Source organism: Poecile atricapillus, chromosome 7, assembly GCF_030490865.1.
Source record: "Poecile atricapillus isolate bPoeAtr1 chromosome 7, bPoeAtr1.hap1, whole genome shotgun sequence".
NCBI classification, from domain to species: Eukaryota; Metazoa; Chordata; class Aves; order Passeriformes; family Paridae; genus Poecile; species Poecile atricapillus.
The window spans coordinates 3,275,955-3,292,767 of NC_081255.1; the positions used below are offsets into that span (position 1 = coordinate 3,275,955).

The 16,813-nt window shown below is 41.8% G+C and overlaps 1 protein-coding gene across 7 annotated transcripts in view; it reads left to right on the forward strand.

The window, feature by feature from the left end:
• Positions 1 to 16,813, forward strand: part of SMG7 (SMG7 nonsense mediated mRNA decay factor) — a 53,097-nt gene that overhangs the window by 21,774 nt on the left and 14,510 nt on the right. For 5 of the 7 annotated variants that reach the window (XM_058843333.1, XM_058843335.1, XM_058843339.1 and 2 more), the window contains exons 3-14: positions 948 to 1,065; positions 2,869 to 3,001; positions 5,780 to 5,951; positions 6,788 to 6,859; positions 7,771 to 7,921; positions 8,277 to 8,412; positions 10,464 to 10,626; positions 11,727 to 11,880; positions 14,092 to 14,162; positions 14,477 to 14,537; positions 14,935 to 15,054; positions 15,318 to 15,753. In XM_058843333.1, the coding sequence (XP_058699316.1) occupies positions 948 to 1,065; positions 2,869 to 3,001; positions 5,780 to 5,951; positions 6,788 to 6,859; positions 7,771 to 7,921; positions 8,277 to 8,412; positions 10,464 to 10,626; positions 11,727 to 11,880; positions 14,092 to 14,162; positions 14,477 to 14,537; positions 14,935 to 15,054; positions 15,318 to 15,753 (1,787 nt within the window). The remainder of the gene's footprint in view (positions 1 to 947; positions 1,066 to 2,868; positions 3,002 to 5,779; positions 5,952 to 6,787; positions 6,860 to 7,770; positions 7,922 to 8,276; positions 8,413 to 10,463; positions 10,627 to 11,726; positions 11,881 to 14,091; positions 14,163 to 14,476; positions 14,538 to 14,934; positions 15,055 to 15,317; positions 15,754 to 16,813) is intronic. The other 2 variants (XM_058843336.1, XM_058843334.1) reach the window with 2 other exon arrangements.

Sequence of the window (16,813 nt, forward strand, 5' to 3'; positions counted from 1 at the left end):
CCATGATATGGGTGGTTTTAATGAACCTGGGTGAGGAAATGCTGATCTGAACATTATTATGTGTTGTGAATGTAATAAGTTCATAATAAGCACAACATAAAGTGCAGCCCTAGAAATGCTGTGAGCTGGGATTTAAGCTGTATATATTAATGGGAAATGGAAATGGTTTCTATTAATGAATCAGCCCTGCTTCCCTCATGAACCTTTGCTCAACTGTGCTTGTCACCTTGGTATAGTGAAAGTAGTAGGCTGGTGTAGTCCCCATAGGAATATTAAAACCACCTGGATTCACCTAATCCAACAGGAATGGCTCCACCATCAGCGTCAGGATGGTTTCTCTGGGGTGAGGCCCATCCCTTGTGTTCCTGCAGCCCCAGCTCAGGTGGTTGTAGAAGGCAGAGGAAATTGGACTCAATAGCAGGGAGCAGTGTTTGCACTCACCCTCTGGGATGGGGAGCAGATGACTACTGAAGAGATAGAAAATGGCAAGCATGCAGCAGTATTTGCCCACAGTATTCTCTAAATATCAAGTGTGGGTCCATGTACTGTCCTATTTAGCATCCCTCCATGGATTTATTGTCTGCTAATTATTTTCAGGCTACACTGGAAATTTTAGTAAATTCATCCAGTGGCAAGAAATTCTGCAGCTTACGGAGAATCACATACCTCTTACCTGTTTTGTTTTTTAACTTGCCATCTGCAAACTTTGTTCACATCTAGTTCTGGTGTTGTAGAAGAGTCATCAGTTAATCAGTGAGCACTCAGTCCTCAGCCTCTCTGTAGTTCTTGTATTTCACTATTCTGAGGAAACTGACAAAAGCAGATATTTGGTGGTGTGTATCTTACACTGAGCTCTATTCTTTCATTTTGTGAATGAGTGAAAAATCAGATTAACTCCATAAATTTTTGTTGTATTTGTTTTGTGTTTTTTCTTTCTTGTTGCGCAGATTCAAAGCTGGGTCCAGCAGAAGTCTGGACATCCAGACAGGCTCTACAGGACTTATATCAAAAAATGCTAGTGACTGATTTGGAATATGCTTTAGATAAAAAAGTGGAGCAGGACCTGTAAGTACCTCATTGAATTTGTGTGTATGTATGTAGTCTGGGCTGGGGAGCAGGGAACCTTGAGACTTCCAGAAAAGTAGTTGTATCCTATGGAATGATAGTTTTATTTCCTTTAAAATGAGAGCTATGCAGTGGGTGAAACATGAGAATGCATTGCAGAGCTGATGAAGAGCATTCAGTAGGTTAGTGTTTTACCTCTGGCAGTTCAGAAGCAGCCATGTCATGCAAGAATGGGTTTTAGAGAACCAGATGGGGGCGGAGGAGCTAAGGAGCACCAGTCTGCTCTGCTGCCAGGGAAGGGCAGAAGGGCTGCATTTTCCAGAAATTAGGAAATTTGCCTGGTGCAATCACCTGGAGCTGTAAGCAAGGTCTTGACACGAACCAGGGAGCCCGGCTAGCTCAGATGGTTTTTGTTTTCTCTCCGGCTCGGTGCCAAGGAGGGGTCCTTGGCTGGGCTGCTGTTTGAGTCCTGACCTGGATTAGAGCTCACAGCTCCACTTTGAACACGCGTCCATGGATCGGGCAAAGAAGCAGAGGAGGACTTTCTTCCGTTTTGCAATTCACAGATTTATTCTGCAAGGGTAAAGTCGGAAGACAAAGCTCAGGGGTCTGACTGTCTCCTTTTAAAGGGTTAACGCCTCGGGGAGTTGGAAGTCAGGAGGACAAGTTAGGAAATAGAGCCCGTGGGCATACAAACTTTTTACAAATCAGGTACAGACAGGTTAAGATAAGCGGTAACAGACATGGGAATTTTCTAATAAACTGGGAAATTAGGGGATTTCCAACGGCGGGACAAGGACGGGCTGGAGCTGCGGGGGGGGGGGGGGGGGGGGGGGAAGGGGGGCGAGACAGAGTTACCTGAGCCGCTTTGCCTGGGACACAGCGGAAATGCACGGCGGGGAACGGCGGTGGCACCGGCTCGGGTATTTCCCGAAGGAAAAACAGAGCCGAACACGGCGCGACAAAGGAGCGGGTGTCCCGTGGCGGCGCGGAGGGGACACAGCGGCGCGGGGCCGGGGCGGGGACGGCAAGCACAGCCCTGGCGGGAGGGGGGCGAGGGCGGAAGGCTGGGCCCGCGGGCGGCCCGAGCCCCGAAGGTGAAAAGCAAACACACAAACTTCTAATTTTGCTAGCAACTGAATACTCACCGCAACAAGGTCTAACAGGAGCTGAGTAGCTGCTGAAGAGCTGTGTTTTAAGCCTGGTGAGATAGAGCTGGGCAGAGGGAAAAATAATCAGGAGAGAACTTAATAGGTTGCTTATGGCACCTTACGAATTGGGAAATTCAGCTGGGTTTTCTGTATGCCCTGAATCTATTCCCTGTTATTTGAGGTGTGGACATGGGTTGTAATAAGTTTAGTTAACAGAAGCATGTGGTTCTTTGAGTGTTGAGGGAAGCCAAAGGAGTAGGCTGGCTGAGTTCTCTCCACACTTCCAGTTACAGAATGACTTTTAACCCTCATTTCTGTACCCCACATCTTGTTTTAGGGAGGTACTTCTATGCTGCTTAGAACAATTGCAAGCAATATTAATGATGTGTTAGCCATATACATATATACAGGTATATGTTAGCTATATATATATATATATATATATATATATATATTTCAGGATCTGTTTCCCTGGATATGAGAGGTGAGGAAAAGTGGTTATTCCATATTTTACCTTTGTTCTCATCTGAATGTTGTCTGAATTTGAATATTCTTCATGTCTGATGCTATATAATTAGTTCTTTCCTGTTGCTTATGCCATCTGCACAAGATACTTCCAAAGTAAAAAGATAAATGCTTCTTTTATTTTCAGTTGGAATCATGCCTTTAAAAATCAGATCACAACACTCCAGGGTCAGGCGAAAAACAGAGCAAATCCGAATCGGAGCGAAGTTCAGGCGAACCTTTCTCTGTTTTTAGAGGCAGCTAGTGGCTTCTACACACAGGTGAGTTGCACAAAGTAGAGGATGGATGGAGGATCAGTTTTAGGGGGGGAAAATCTGTTCCATGCCCTTAGCTTGCTGCTGTATTGGATTGAGCAGTGCACCTTGCTAACTGTGTTGTTCTCAGTAGGAGATATCTGTAGAGCTGATGAAGGGCTTTCTTTTGATTTATCTTGAGCTGAAATTTCTGTTCATCTGGTAGTTGTTTTGGTGCAATTTAGGTTTTGTTATAATAGAATATGCTTTAAAGCCTAAACCCCACTCTTTTGGGTAAGGTCAAAGGGTCCATTTCTTACTATACTCTACTGTGACTTCTCAGAGCAAACATGAAGCAGCAGGAAAGGGTAGAATGGTACTTCTTTGCACTGTCTGTCTCTTGCCTTCTCGATGTGCATCTGTTGCCTTCTTGAATTACCACCTGTGTGAATCCTCTATTAGGTCTAGCCTTCACTGGCTCTCCAGTCCCTCTTAAAACCACTTACTCTATCTCTGCAGTGACCTGTGGTGAGGAATTTTGTCTTTTAATTGTAATTAAATTGCAGAAATGATGACACAAAACACCTCAAGCTCAGTAGATGAGTTAACTGATGATTGCATTGTACTCTTAGTTCTTTTTCTGTCATTTCTCTAAAAATTCCCATTTGGCTTCTCATTCTTATGTATGTGTTTGTGGGCCATTGCCTTCATTCCTTTTCATTCACTGTAAAGTGAGGGATAAGCAAGGATAGTCAGTTTGTTCTTGGATTAAGTTATTCAGGAACAGAAATATGTGCAGAAAACACAGATGCACAGGATGTGTGTGATGACCTAATGTTTTGTTCTTTGCCCCTTCCTTGTGACTCCTAAAACTGATGATGAACATTGAGATGTAAGTCTTTATTTTTGACAACAATTAGTTCACTTCTTGGAACTTTTCTTCCCCTAGAGCAAAACTATATTGTTGAGTGCTCTTGGGCAAAGAATCTTTTGCAAGGTTTTCAGTTAATTGCCGAAGGAGTGTTACTCCTATTCATATACTTATTTCTTACTGACATATTTTTGCCTACACTCTTTCCTACATTAGATTTCATTAGATTTCAGCTTTAAATTAAGGGGAATAAGAGTCATTGAATCATAATGGACTTAAAGATAACTTGCCTTTCTTCCCTTTTTTCCCCTCATTTGGTGTCTGCTTCAACAGCATTGTGGTTGCTGAATCCTCTCTGTGTTTAGAGTAAACTTCATCATGGCTAATTTACACTGTCCTCAGCTAATAGCACTCACAGTAGGTATTCATACTGTATAATTTCCTAGCTGGATTCCAGACATCTGCAATGCCAACCCTAGGGTACCCTTTTGGCTACCCAATTTTTTCCCTTCTGCATTTTTTTCTTTTTTTTTTGGAAAGGTGCTTGTTGGAAGCAGACAGTTTGACAGGCTGTCATGGTTTCCACAGGTATTCTGCCATCTACACTGTTTGTCTTGCAGAAGCCTTGTTCTTTCTGGCAGCGGATCAGGGAATTTTACTTCTTTCTGAGTTTGACACTACAGACTGGGTCATCTTTCTGTTTGCTGTGATGTTAATCACATTTTTAGTCTAAAGCTTTGGCTCAGCCAAGGTACATATTCTCCAGCTGTGAGGCCTTCACAAGTGACATCTTTGAACAAGAGTGTGAATTTTCTTAATTGGTGTCTTTGAAGGTGTCAAGTTGCTCTCTTTTATCCAGCTTTCATCTGTGAGATTCTCTTTTGGGGATTTTTGCTTACTGTATAAAGACAGACCCAAAGGGGAGAGAGGTGTGACACAAATCTCTTTCTACAGCAAGCAAAAGCATTGCATCACGTCTTGTTGACAGAGTGTGTGTCTCTGTCAGCCATGGGCTTTCTCCATGCCTTTATCTGGAAATGCAACCCTCCTGTAGATCTGTTTTATTTGGAGACTGAGCATGTTCCCAGCTGGGAGAAAGTCTGTTACTTCTTAACTGCACTTTTTAACCTAGAACTCAGTCCAATACTCTTTGCTCTCTGGTTGCCATTACTTTGCTGAGTATTTGCTGGAGTCCATTAGGAAAAACTTCAAAAGTGCTTATTAGAATGGCAGAGTTGAAGTTTTCTTTCAATCAGCTTTTGAAATATTTGATCAAGTAGCTGATGCCTTGTTCTTGAAAGAGTCTCAGTGTTGGATTAGCACAAATATTTACTGACACCTCAGCCACTGAACTGTTAGTATTGCCTTGCGTTGCTCACAAACTTGCATGGTTTGTGAAAAGAAGTTCCAGCTTCTTTCTGAAGTTTAAGTTGGGATAGTGCAGTTTTTTATGTTGGAACACACTGCCTTGGAGGGTGAGGGATGTTCCTTTCTATTATTTTTAGAGAACAGTGTTGCTTCATCAAGGTATAAAACCCACTGTGTTCCTCTTGACTGTCTTACTGAAATACTAAAGCAAAAAGACAAAGCAAAATCATAAAACCCAACAATATCTGTAGACCTCCCATACTCAATCTCCACTGATAAATTTTAGTGATTTAAGTATTGTGAGGATTGAGTTGTTTACTGGTCTGGGATACAGAGCTTTTCTTTACAGGGCAGATGAACAGTGGACACAATGGAACTCCATGAATTCCATATGGAGAATGTATTTTAAAATCTCACTTTCAGTAACTTGAGGGTTTTCACCTCAAATATATTTAGCTCATCTGTGGTGACTACACCTCCAAGTGGTGCTGTTAGTTTTGTGACTTGCTTTTATGTCTTTCCAATGCCTGTCTTGAACCGCTGCTGACCCAGCCCCATGCTTGCAGTTATTACAGGAATTGTGCACAGTTTTTAATGTAGACCTGCCGTGCCGTGTGAAATCTTCCCAGCTGGGGATCATTAGCAATAAACAGACGCACACCAGCGCCATTGTAAAGCCGCAGTCCAGCTCCTGCTCCTACATCTGCCAGCACTGCCTTGTCCACCTGGGAGATATCGGTAAGTATTGGAAGGAAAGGGCTGGGACATAAAGTTCTGTCTGTGTTCAGCTTCTAGAGATCTGCTACCGTGGCAACTTCTGGAGCAAGTGTGCTACACTTTACTACTACTTTACTACTAGTACTACTTCTTTAGTAGCTTATTGTGCTTATGGTGGTTGCTGCAGGGAAAGAAACTCTGTTCAGACTTATCTAGTGTGTGTTACACATTAGTACATGGAGACAGTTAATCACTGGCTTTCTAATAATCTGCTAGAGTCTGTCTCCTAGCATTCTCATCATGTTCTAGCTGGTAGGCACAGGGAAATGCTGAGCTACTACAAAAGCTTGTTGCAGCACGCTAGCACACTTCTCCATTCCAGAACACTAACATCTTTTGTACAAGGGCACCAGTTAGAAATCCAGTCTTTCATAAATGGGGTTTCTTTTTTACATTAAGTTCAACAGGTTTCTTTCTTTTTTGATTTAAGTAAAACTTTGTGTCGTAGAAAGTTCTCTTTTCACAGAGAACAGCCTAAAAATAGATCTAGTTGGTGATTGTGCAAAAAAGGATGAAAAATACTTTTTTAGCTCTCTGTGTGTGGTGTTCTTGGCACTGTGTCCGTAAGACAGTCTTAGGTCTGAGGCAAAACAGGTACCTCAGAATTGAATGTGTCAAATCTTGGTGCTGTTTGGTGTAATTGCACATTCTTCTCATGCTTGTTCCTGAAATACTAGTGAAATGCTCTTCAGGTAAGTTTTTTTGAAACTTTTTGAAATTTTGAAAAATTTCTTGAAAGTAACTGCAGGGGATTGGAATTTTGGTCCTCAACTTGGGTTTTTTTGCTGTTTTCTTAGCTCGCTATAGGAATCAGACCAGCCAGGCAGAGTCTTACTATAGACATGCAGCTCAGCTTGTCCCTTCTAATGGTGAGTCTGGGATACCTTTTCAGTTCATAATTCCAAAGGAAGATTTGGGGTATTGTTTTCTTCTGTGGCAGTTGAAAACCTAGGCTTTTATATAAAAATATCCCTTCCCATATTCTCCACACAGCCATACAATAAAGCCTTACATGTCAGTAAATCATTTAGGTAATGATTATTTGCTTGATCTGTGTTGCTTCCTTTTTGTGCAGATTTAGAAACAAGGAGAGTAACACACAGCTTTACTCCAAGGCTTCGCTACTGCTGTACTCTGTTACATTCATACATTATAAAGTACAATTAATGAAAACTTGTTTTACACCAGCATTGGTTTTTATCTTTATTGTTTATTCCCATCCCAATTTATAAAGTTTAGTAGCTAAAATGGGATTTTTCAAGTTGCTGATAGGAGTTAATGAGTTCTTTAGTTCAGGGATCTAGCTTTTTAGCTACTGTCTTACAGTGGCCCAAAATGTAGGGATGGTAATAGAAGGATAAGTCACTTTTGAGCTGGGCTATTCAAACCAGTAATTCAGTTTTTTAACCAGTAGCACTCTAACCGAACAAAATGAAAACTCAACCCTCTGAAACAAACAAGCAAACAAAATCAGAGACCCCCCAAAACGAAAAACCACACAAACCCCAAACAAAACAAACAAAAAACCAGAAAAACAAAACCAAAAAAACACACACAAAAAAACCCCAAATAGCTGATGCACCACAAATTTAGAAGCTTTTTCACTGAAGTGGTACCAGATCCAAGGCTGGAGTGAAAGGATCAGCAGATGGATCTGAGCCTTGTCTGTTGAAGAACTGATGACTTCATGCTCCCTTTCCGAGTGACAACACATACTCTGAAATCTAGCATGTTTTCCACCAGGACAACTTGTTGGATAACTTGTCTTTTTCTCTCTTAGGTCAGCCTTATAATCAATTGGCTATCCTAGCTTCCTCCAAAGGAGACCACTTGACCACAATTTTCTACTACTGCAGAAGCATCGCTGTGAAGTTTCCTTTCCCAGCTGCCTCCACTAACCTACAAAAAGCACTTTCTAAAGCACTGGAAAGGTGAGACTAAGAGTAAATTATTGCCACTCAGATAAGCTGAAAGATATTTCTTCTAAAAGTACCTGCCTTGCTGGAAGTTATTCATATTTAGCAGTGGAAACAGGAATCCCTCGACCCTTGTCTAGTCTGAGCATCCTCACAAGTGTATGGAACAAAGAATTTATGATGCTTCTGATTGTGATTAGTGAATGCAGGAAATAAGCACATTATGCCAACACAAAAGGTAGCTTTGCTTCATGTGCCGACACAAAAAGTAGCTTTTTTCCCCTCCCTCATTTTGGAGTAATTCTGTAGTGTTATGTGCAGGTGTGTGTAATTCCAAAGACTGAATGAGGTGTTTCTATTCTAAATGCAGTCGTGATGAGGTGAAGACTCAATGGAGTGTGTCTGACTTCATCAAGGCCTTTATTAAATTTCATGGCCATGTGTACCTGAGTAAGAGCTTGGAGAAGCTGAGCCCTCTTCGAGAAAAGCTGGAAGAACAGTTCAAGGTTAGTTCTAACAACATATTAATTAGTATATTGACAATATTTTTAACAGCTGAGTTCTGCAATTACAGCCCAGTAATCGTTCTTTCACATGATAAAATGCAGGAAGCTCAAGTAGCCAGTTGGGGAAGGTTTGCATTGCAGCTGACATTGGATAGTTCTGGTAACTTCTGCCAAGATTAGGGATTTTTCCTATTTGACACATGGTCTATTGTTGGTGGAGATACAGGGGAAATCAGTGGCCACTGTTGATTCTCTGCTCTTTAACCTAGATGATTCTTGAATACCTGTGAAAAGGACTTGATTCATCTGTGAAGTCTGGGCTTGGTGGCCTGAGGAATTCTGAGAGCTTAATTTTTTGGATGCTTTCATTCACTCCCTGTGGTTATTAAAGCAGCTTTTAATCTGCTTCAGAAAACTTGCCTCTCCTGTTAACAGTTTGACCTTGAAAAGTGTCCCATACAACCTTAATCTGTGCAGAGTAGAACTAGGCAGAACATGTGTTCCATGGAAAATACAGGAGTCCCATTGATTTTATATCTAGCTCATTTATGTTGGACAATGCAGCAAAGATCAAAACAAAAGGATGTTAAAAGTAAGGTATTTATGCAAAGTAGTACAGTTTCAGAGAGGACATAATGTTGACTGGTAAGTGCCTTTTGGAAACTGCTCTGCTTCAGCTTCCTAACTTGTGGAAAGAAGCAGGGAGGATGGGTATGTTCAGTGGAGCAGTGGATGCTTTTCAAAATTAGGAAAGGCTGTGGTCTGACAATATAAAAAATCACAAATGTTCTTTACAGTGTGCTTTTACACTTCTTTGTCTTAAATTGTGCTGCTACAGCTGGGTTCACACTGTCTTTAAAATAAATTTCAAAAACCACAGAACTTGCTATGAATTAACTTTCAATGTGAGCTGCTCCCACCCTGGCAATTTGTTGTTTCAAAATGAACTAATTGTATCTCTCTTTCCATATGTGATTCTGGCTATTGAACAAGTACTGCTTTTTCCACAGTGCTTATAATCAATAATTATGAGCATTGTTCTGACATGTGGAAGAGTCTTCATTTTCTGGACTGATCTAGAGAGTTAAAACAGCTAATTGAACCCTGCTTTTGTTGTTCAGGTTACTTTTTTTGTTGTTGTTTATATTATGCAACATAAAGCCTAATTTATCAGAGAGCAACTTTTCTGGCTTTAGTAAGCTGAATGTGGATATGAAGTTGGCTGTATGGTAGTGAATCAGTCTAACTTTGTGACTCATTTGAGCTAAGGAGGGCAGTTGGAGGGCTGGGAGCAATCAGTCAGGCCCTGGGTGGTTCTGCTGGCAGCTCTGCCTGTGTGAGTTGTCAGCTGTACAGTGGTTCATGCCCTAAAAGAGAGAGCCAAGGGTGAACATGGAGCTTAAACCTTTTCTTGATGCTTACACTAGTTAATCCACCTGATTCCCTGATTGTTGTGTCTGGAGATACATTGGCTGAAATTTAGGATAGCTCCTTTTTTCCCCAAAAAAAGCCTTGAAGTCTCTTTTCCTGTCCTGAGAAAGGTGTCTTTTCTGGCATAGTTACTGAAAGGCATTTGTAAATAGCTCTTGCTCATTTAGCAGGCATTCTGTGACCCATGAAGTCAGGTACGGAATTAGTCTTTAATGCATAACCATGCAGTAGTTAAATTTTCCTGGGGTGTTTTTTAAAAATGTCACCTTCATGCTGGTTCTTTGAAAGGCAGACAAACCCAGTGGATCTACAGTCCTTTGCAGCTGTCAGTGCACATTCAAAGTTGCATTTGCTCTGGAAGGGAACCATATGCAAAGGGGATGTTGATTTCTTGTGTGTCTGTACTGGTGTACAAGCAAAAACCTTGTGCTTAACAGTGGGGTCCTCCTGGGAAGCCCAGTGCCGTGCTGGGAGGGATGACCAGCATATAAAAATGAAATCCAGAATGAATGTTGCCTAAGGGCAGAAACATCAGTCAAGCAGTGAAGGAGCAACTGCCAATCCTTTCAAGCATGTGCTTTGCCATCTAAAAATACATACACCCTGTGTCTTTGCTGCAGAAGTTGTTGTTCCAGAAGGCCTTCAACTCTCAGCAGTTAGTCCATATTACTGTGATCAACCTGTTCCAACTCCACCACCTGCGAGACTTCAGCAACGAAACAGAGCAACATAGCTACAGCCAGGATGAGCAGCTCTGCTGGACACAGCTCCTGTCTCTCTTCAGTAAGTGTGGGAGCTAATTGATTTTTGTAGTTCTCTTGATTTCAATGTGGAATCCATTAGTAATTTCCTGTCATGATGTAGCTTAATGGCTCTGTGAGGTAAGTGCTGAGAATAGACATTAGGGAGAAAGTTGTGAGAGATGATGGTCACGCAGGATCATTTATGTCAGCAGTGCTGACTAATACTGGATTTCTGTGTCCAGCCTTACTCTGTTTGAAGCTTTACAGAATTCTGCATCATTTTCCTGGTTCTGAAAGAACATTTTAACTTGGGTACAAAACTGGATCCAGCTTGGCGGTGAGTAGTACCCCTCTTGAGGGGCTGCTCCCCAGTTGGCTGCATACAGTTGGGAGTTGCTTTGAATGTAACTGGTTCTGATTCAACAGGACTGAAGTTGAAGTTGAGTCAGCAGGACCTCAGCTACTTCTTTGCCTTTGGTAATATCAACCAGGAGATAAGTGAGAGTCCAGAGCATTTTAGACTCTAGCCACATAATGCTGATTTGCTTAACCTGACTGAGCCTGTTGTCAGCTTGGCCTTGTTTGTCAACACCTAAATTTCTAAATAGCTGGATTTCTCCAAATTCCAGCCTGGCGTTGATTCTGAAGGCACCATGGTCACACTGGTATGGTTAGTCTTTCTAGCTTCTGTGCTTTCTAGCTTCTGTGCCCTAAGGGGTCTGGGCTGGGTGCCTACCTGCAGAGCTCCAGTACATTTGTGTGCGTGCTGGTTGAAGTGAATAAAGTGCAGGTAGGTAGTTGAGTTGATAATTTCTAATAAATAAGTGAGTGAATATTTTTGCACTGGGCTTGTCTCACCTGATTTTTTAAACTTACCAAAATTACTTGCCATGACAGTTGAAGGGATATAAACATCAAGATTCTGCTGCATAGTAAAAAACTATTAAAACCCTGTGTTGTGATCTATTGGTGGATTGATTAAGATGAGGTAGCTGGGCTGCCTTGTTCTAAAAAACTAGCTCTTAGAATAGGGGTTTATGGGGTGGATATATTTGATTAGGTTATTCGGTCAAAATTGAAGCATCATTCCCACATCATGGAGTTTTTTTCTTTTGTTTTTTCCTCTTATTCTGTTTGTAGTGTCATTTCTTGGAGTTCTGTGCAAGTGTCCTTTACAAAATGACTACCAGGACTCTGGGGCTTCATATCCTCTTCCAGCTGTGAAGGTTTCGATGGACTGGCTGAAACTTAGGCCCAGTGTTTTCCAGGAGGCAGTGGTTGATGAAAGACGGTAGTGAGTGTTAATCTTTCTCTTGTTACATTTTCTTGAATGACCGTCCTAATTACTGTTGATCCACAAATTGTGGCAAAAGTGATCATACAACTCATCATTATGGATACCAAAAGGATAGAAGGTTTATGTGCCAAAAAGTTCATGAAGCAAAACATGAGACTTGTTGGTTACATGAGCAGATTGATTCTTTTAATTGTCAATAGGTTTGCTGTAAGTTTTTTACAATCAGGGGGATCTATTTTATAATGTCCCGTTTGAGCATAACTACTGAGTGTTCCTAGTATAATGATTTCTCAGATTACTGGGGGAAGTGGCAGGAGAATACTTGCCTTAATTTCCTGCCCTAAACCATCACTTGGGCAATGCTGGAATGTAGTCACCTAGGAATTAAATTCAGTTTAGTAGAGGGGCTCTTTAAATGTCAGTGCAAGCATTACTGTTCTGGACTGTTGCTCTGATTTTTCACTTTTGCCACTAATCTCATAAATTAAGGCTTAAATTGCTCAAAACTCACAGTTTTTTTTTAATAGTCTGTTAACTTTTCTTGAATTACTTTTATTCAATAAAGTGTTTCTGTAAGGTGATTTCTTAGGATCAGAGTGACCGTTACTGATGCATCTGGATGAGTATTGTTCCTAAGATGGGTACTCCAAGGAAAGCAGTGTGATGCATGGGGAACAGGGGTGCCTGTAACTTTGGTTTGTTAAATAAGAAACAAAAAACCCCGTGGAGTTTTGAGAGCTTAAACCACAGAATTCCTAAAGGCAAGATTAAGGAAAAGAGTTCAGATATGGTTTTGAGATGGTGATAACAATTGCCATTCGCACATCCTGAAGGAAGACTTATGCCTGTATTTTAATAGGCAAGATACCTACTTGATATCAAGTAGTCCCTGCAGAGTGGACATGCACATAGTAATTCATTGAGTAAATGGCTTTAAGCTGAAAGAGTGCAGATTTAGATTGGTTGGAAAGAAATCCTTCGCTGCGAGGGCAGTTAGGCCCTGGCCCGGCTTGCCCAGAGAAGCTGTGGCTGGCCCATACCTAGAAGTGTACAAAGCCAGGCTGGATGGAGCTTGGAGCAACCTTGGGGTAGTGGAAGGTGTCCCTGCCCATGGCACAGGGTGGGAGGTCCCTTCCAGGCCAAACCATTCTGTAATTCTCTGAAGGAGGCCATTTTCTGGACAACATATTGGCTTTACTTGCCTCATTGGAAACCTCTGGGGTATTTTTCCTTCTTTTGCTCCTTGTCAGTCATGGGAAGGAAATGTTGCTCAGTGTAATGTGGAGAATAATCATGAAGATCATGCTGTCTGTGCCTGCAGCCATATGGGAAAGCATCTGAGGGTGTACAGTGCTGTTGGGGGCACAGTGCATTCTCCAGGCTATGTGCTGGATGATGCTGAAAGCCTTGCTGAGGAGGACACATTAATTTCTCCTACACGGAGCACAGTGGGCATCTCAAGTAGTTTTCTGTTGTTTCCATGGTGCCCATCAGTAAAGCAGAAGGATTTTTGGACTTTTGGGTGGGAACTTTTAGCAAACAGGAGCAAGCAGCCTGGTGGTAGGAGTTAAATGTTAACCACCTATGCAGTGATCAGTGTGATTTTAAAATTGCTTGCTCCAAGGCCTTTGGGAAGAGTTTCCAGTCATTGCTTGTTACTGGTATTGTGAGGGCAAGGCAGGGGACTGCAAGTTCCCCTCTAGTTTAATGATCTTTCTCAGTGCAGCTCTTACTTAGAGTCTCTTCCCTTGGTGGTAAATGCTCCAGCACTACAATACAGTGTTCTTGTTCATGGAGCAGAAGTACTTCTGCACAACTGTGTCGTTTTTGCTGCCCAAACTGATTCATTGACTGTGCCTTGAAAGCCATCAGCTTTGGACTGGAAAGCATGAATTTCAGCCAGGTGCTCACAGAACTTGCTCATGCTCTAGGTTTATCTGGTTAAATTCATAGCAAGCTCTCTGGCCTGCTGGATAATGAGTACTGTGCTGTGGGCTGGCTTCCTTGGGAACTTTAGGTTGGCTTTTTAGGCATAGTAATTCTTTCAAGAAAGTGGTCTCTTCACTGACACTGTGAGAAACTTTTCTTGGGAATCAGAGGATTAATGTAAACTGTGGTGGTAACAGCATTCAGTGTTTTTTTGGTAAAGCAAACGCATCCCATGTTTTGCAGTTTTCACTTAGGGTTGTCCTATTTTCTAATTTTTAGCATATGGCCCTGGCTGATCTCTCTTCTAAATAGTTTCCAACCTCATGAAGAAGATCTATCCAGTAATAATGGTAAGGATGCTTGTAAAATGTGCTGTAGAGAACTGGGAAAACCAATATTTATCCTGCTTATGTGAGAAGTTACAGTTGAAGAGCAAATAAGGAACCAAGTTGTCTTGTACTAGTTCATGTGAATACTTTGCAAATGATTTTTCTTGTTCTGAGCAGACTGCTCTGCTTTATCATTCCTGAATTCCTCAGATTGCGGGGTGGACCGGTTAATAGAAGGCTTTAGTATGTATAGAGACCGTGCTGTGGTATCTGCTGTGATGCCCATGCTCAATGCTTTCATACTTTCCTTACGCTGTTTACTGTCTCTTTGTCAGCAACTCCCCTTCCAGAAGAATTTGAGTTGCAAGGATTCCTGGCTCTGAGGCCCTCATTCAGGTGGGTTACAGTTTAAGGATCCTGCATTCTTGCTGATGTCACAGCTTCTACAGACATTGGCCTGTTCCCTACAATATCTTATTTATGTATGTTTACTGCTGTATGGATTGATATTGGTCTCTTCAAAACAACAGCAATGGACAGTGTAGTCCTAAGAAATTCTTGAGGTTATAATACTGCTCATGTCCCTGCTGAACCTCTTTAATGTAGATGAATCTTACCAGATGAGAATTACATATGTGAATTGGACATCTCTTAACAGCCATGTTTTGAATAATATCTGGTAAAAGTTCACAGCTTTTAACAGAGCAATGCTGACACATTATATTTCTAGAAAAATAAGATATTGCAGAGGGTAATTGTGTAATTAATATTCCCTCTTCTGTGTCAATACTAGGAACTTGGATTTTTCCAAAGGCCACCAGGCAATTACAGGGGATAAAGAAGGGCAGCAACGTCGGATACGTCAGCAGCGCCTGATCTTCACAGGCAAATGGATTGCTGATAACCAGCCAAGGTAATTGCAAGTACTTTGTGTTTCCCATGCTACTGGAAGCTGAGGTGACACAGGTGCCAGGGTGGAATGTTATTTTTCTCTCTGTTCAACACAGCAGTTAGCTGTAATGTCAACACAGCAATTAGCTGTAATGTGAGCAGAAGATGCTGACAGCACTAATAATATGTTCTGTTGGTCAGCATGCTATTCCTTCACAGACTGATTACGATAAGTAATGTAGTTTATGATGTACTTGCTTTTTAATTCCTTCCTGTCTTTTTCAGGTTGATTCAATGTGAAAATGAGGTAGGAAAGCTCTTGTTTGTGACCGAAATCCCAGAGCTCTTACTAGAGGACCCTAGTGAAGCCAAAGAGAGTCTCGCCTTACAGGAGACATCCATGACAGAGCCGCTGTGTGCTGATGGGAGCCCTGGACTTAAATCAGTGCTGTCCTCTGGCAGAAGCCTGAGCAACAGCTGTGATGCAGGAGAAAAACCAATGGTCACCTTCAAAGAGAATATCAAGCCCCGGGAGATGAACAGAGAACAAGGGCGGATCTACCCCCCAAAGGACATGGCGAGGGAGAGACGGGACTTTAGCAAAGGAATAGTAGCAAATAAGAATGATGGGAAGAAGGATAACAATAAAAGAAAGAATGAGACCAAGAAATGTGGCCTGGATAAGATGCAGGAAGCAGGAAAGCAGAATGTGGCAGTTCAGGTAAGCCTTTAGCTGAGAGGGATACTGTTCCTGAGGCAGTGTCATGTTGTGTCAGGGCAGTCACTGCTTTTGCAGAGTATGGTAGAGCTGAGGTCTTGCTTTGGACCATGCAGCTAACGCTCAATAATATAAAATATTTATATCTCAAAGACCAGGTGATGGTGATCTTGGGATCTCTTTGCTTTTCCTTGATGCTATCTCAAAAAGAGAGCGGGGGGGAAAGAGTGTAATGAGAGGTGCTGTATGTCTTTAATAACACATTTCTACCCATTCCACAAATTATTTAGGCCACCAGTGCAGTTCATGTGGCTAGGTTGTAGTCATGCTCTTGCCATTCTGGGGACTGTTGTGAAGGAACTGGGTACTCTGCATTTTCACTTCAGTTGACTGGTGCACATTCAACAAACTGAACGTGTCACAAAAGCACCAAATTGTATATATGGGGAGTGAGATCCTCTGTAGTCTGGGGATAATCAGCTGTCTCTGTTGAAGTAAGGAAAGCCACTATGCTCTTAAATCATCAATCTGTGCTCAGGCACTTGGCCAGAATGGTTTGTTTTCACATTAGCTGCTCTTTTACCAGTTGTATTTTTTAAGGGCATGCTTTTTTTTTTATCTATTTCTTTGAGCATTACAAATGAAATATATCAAGTAAACACTGAATTTGCTAGTCTGCCTTCCACTGAGTCATAGTAAATGATGGTGGAATGTTTCAGGACTGATCTGATCTGTACCTGGACAATTTGGCTGTATCTCTCAGTCATTCCCTGATGATGACTGGAACCATTCAATGATAGTGGTGGAGATTTCTGTTATGTCCCTAGAGAAACTGTGTTAGTTCTTCACTGTTCTTGCAAATGGAAATTATTTCCTAATGCACTTTATGTCCCTTGCCTCTTTGTAAGCCCATTACTGCTGCCCAGGGCAGGTCTGCAGAGTACCTCTTCCTCTTTGCAGCTGTTCCAAAGGCCTGTGCAATTGGGATATTGTCCCCAGGCTTGACAAACCATCTCTTTCAGTTTTTTCAGCTTGTGTTGTTTAGGAGCCTTGGATTATTCTC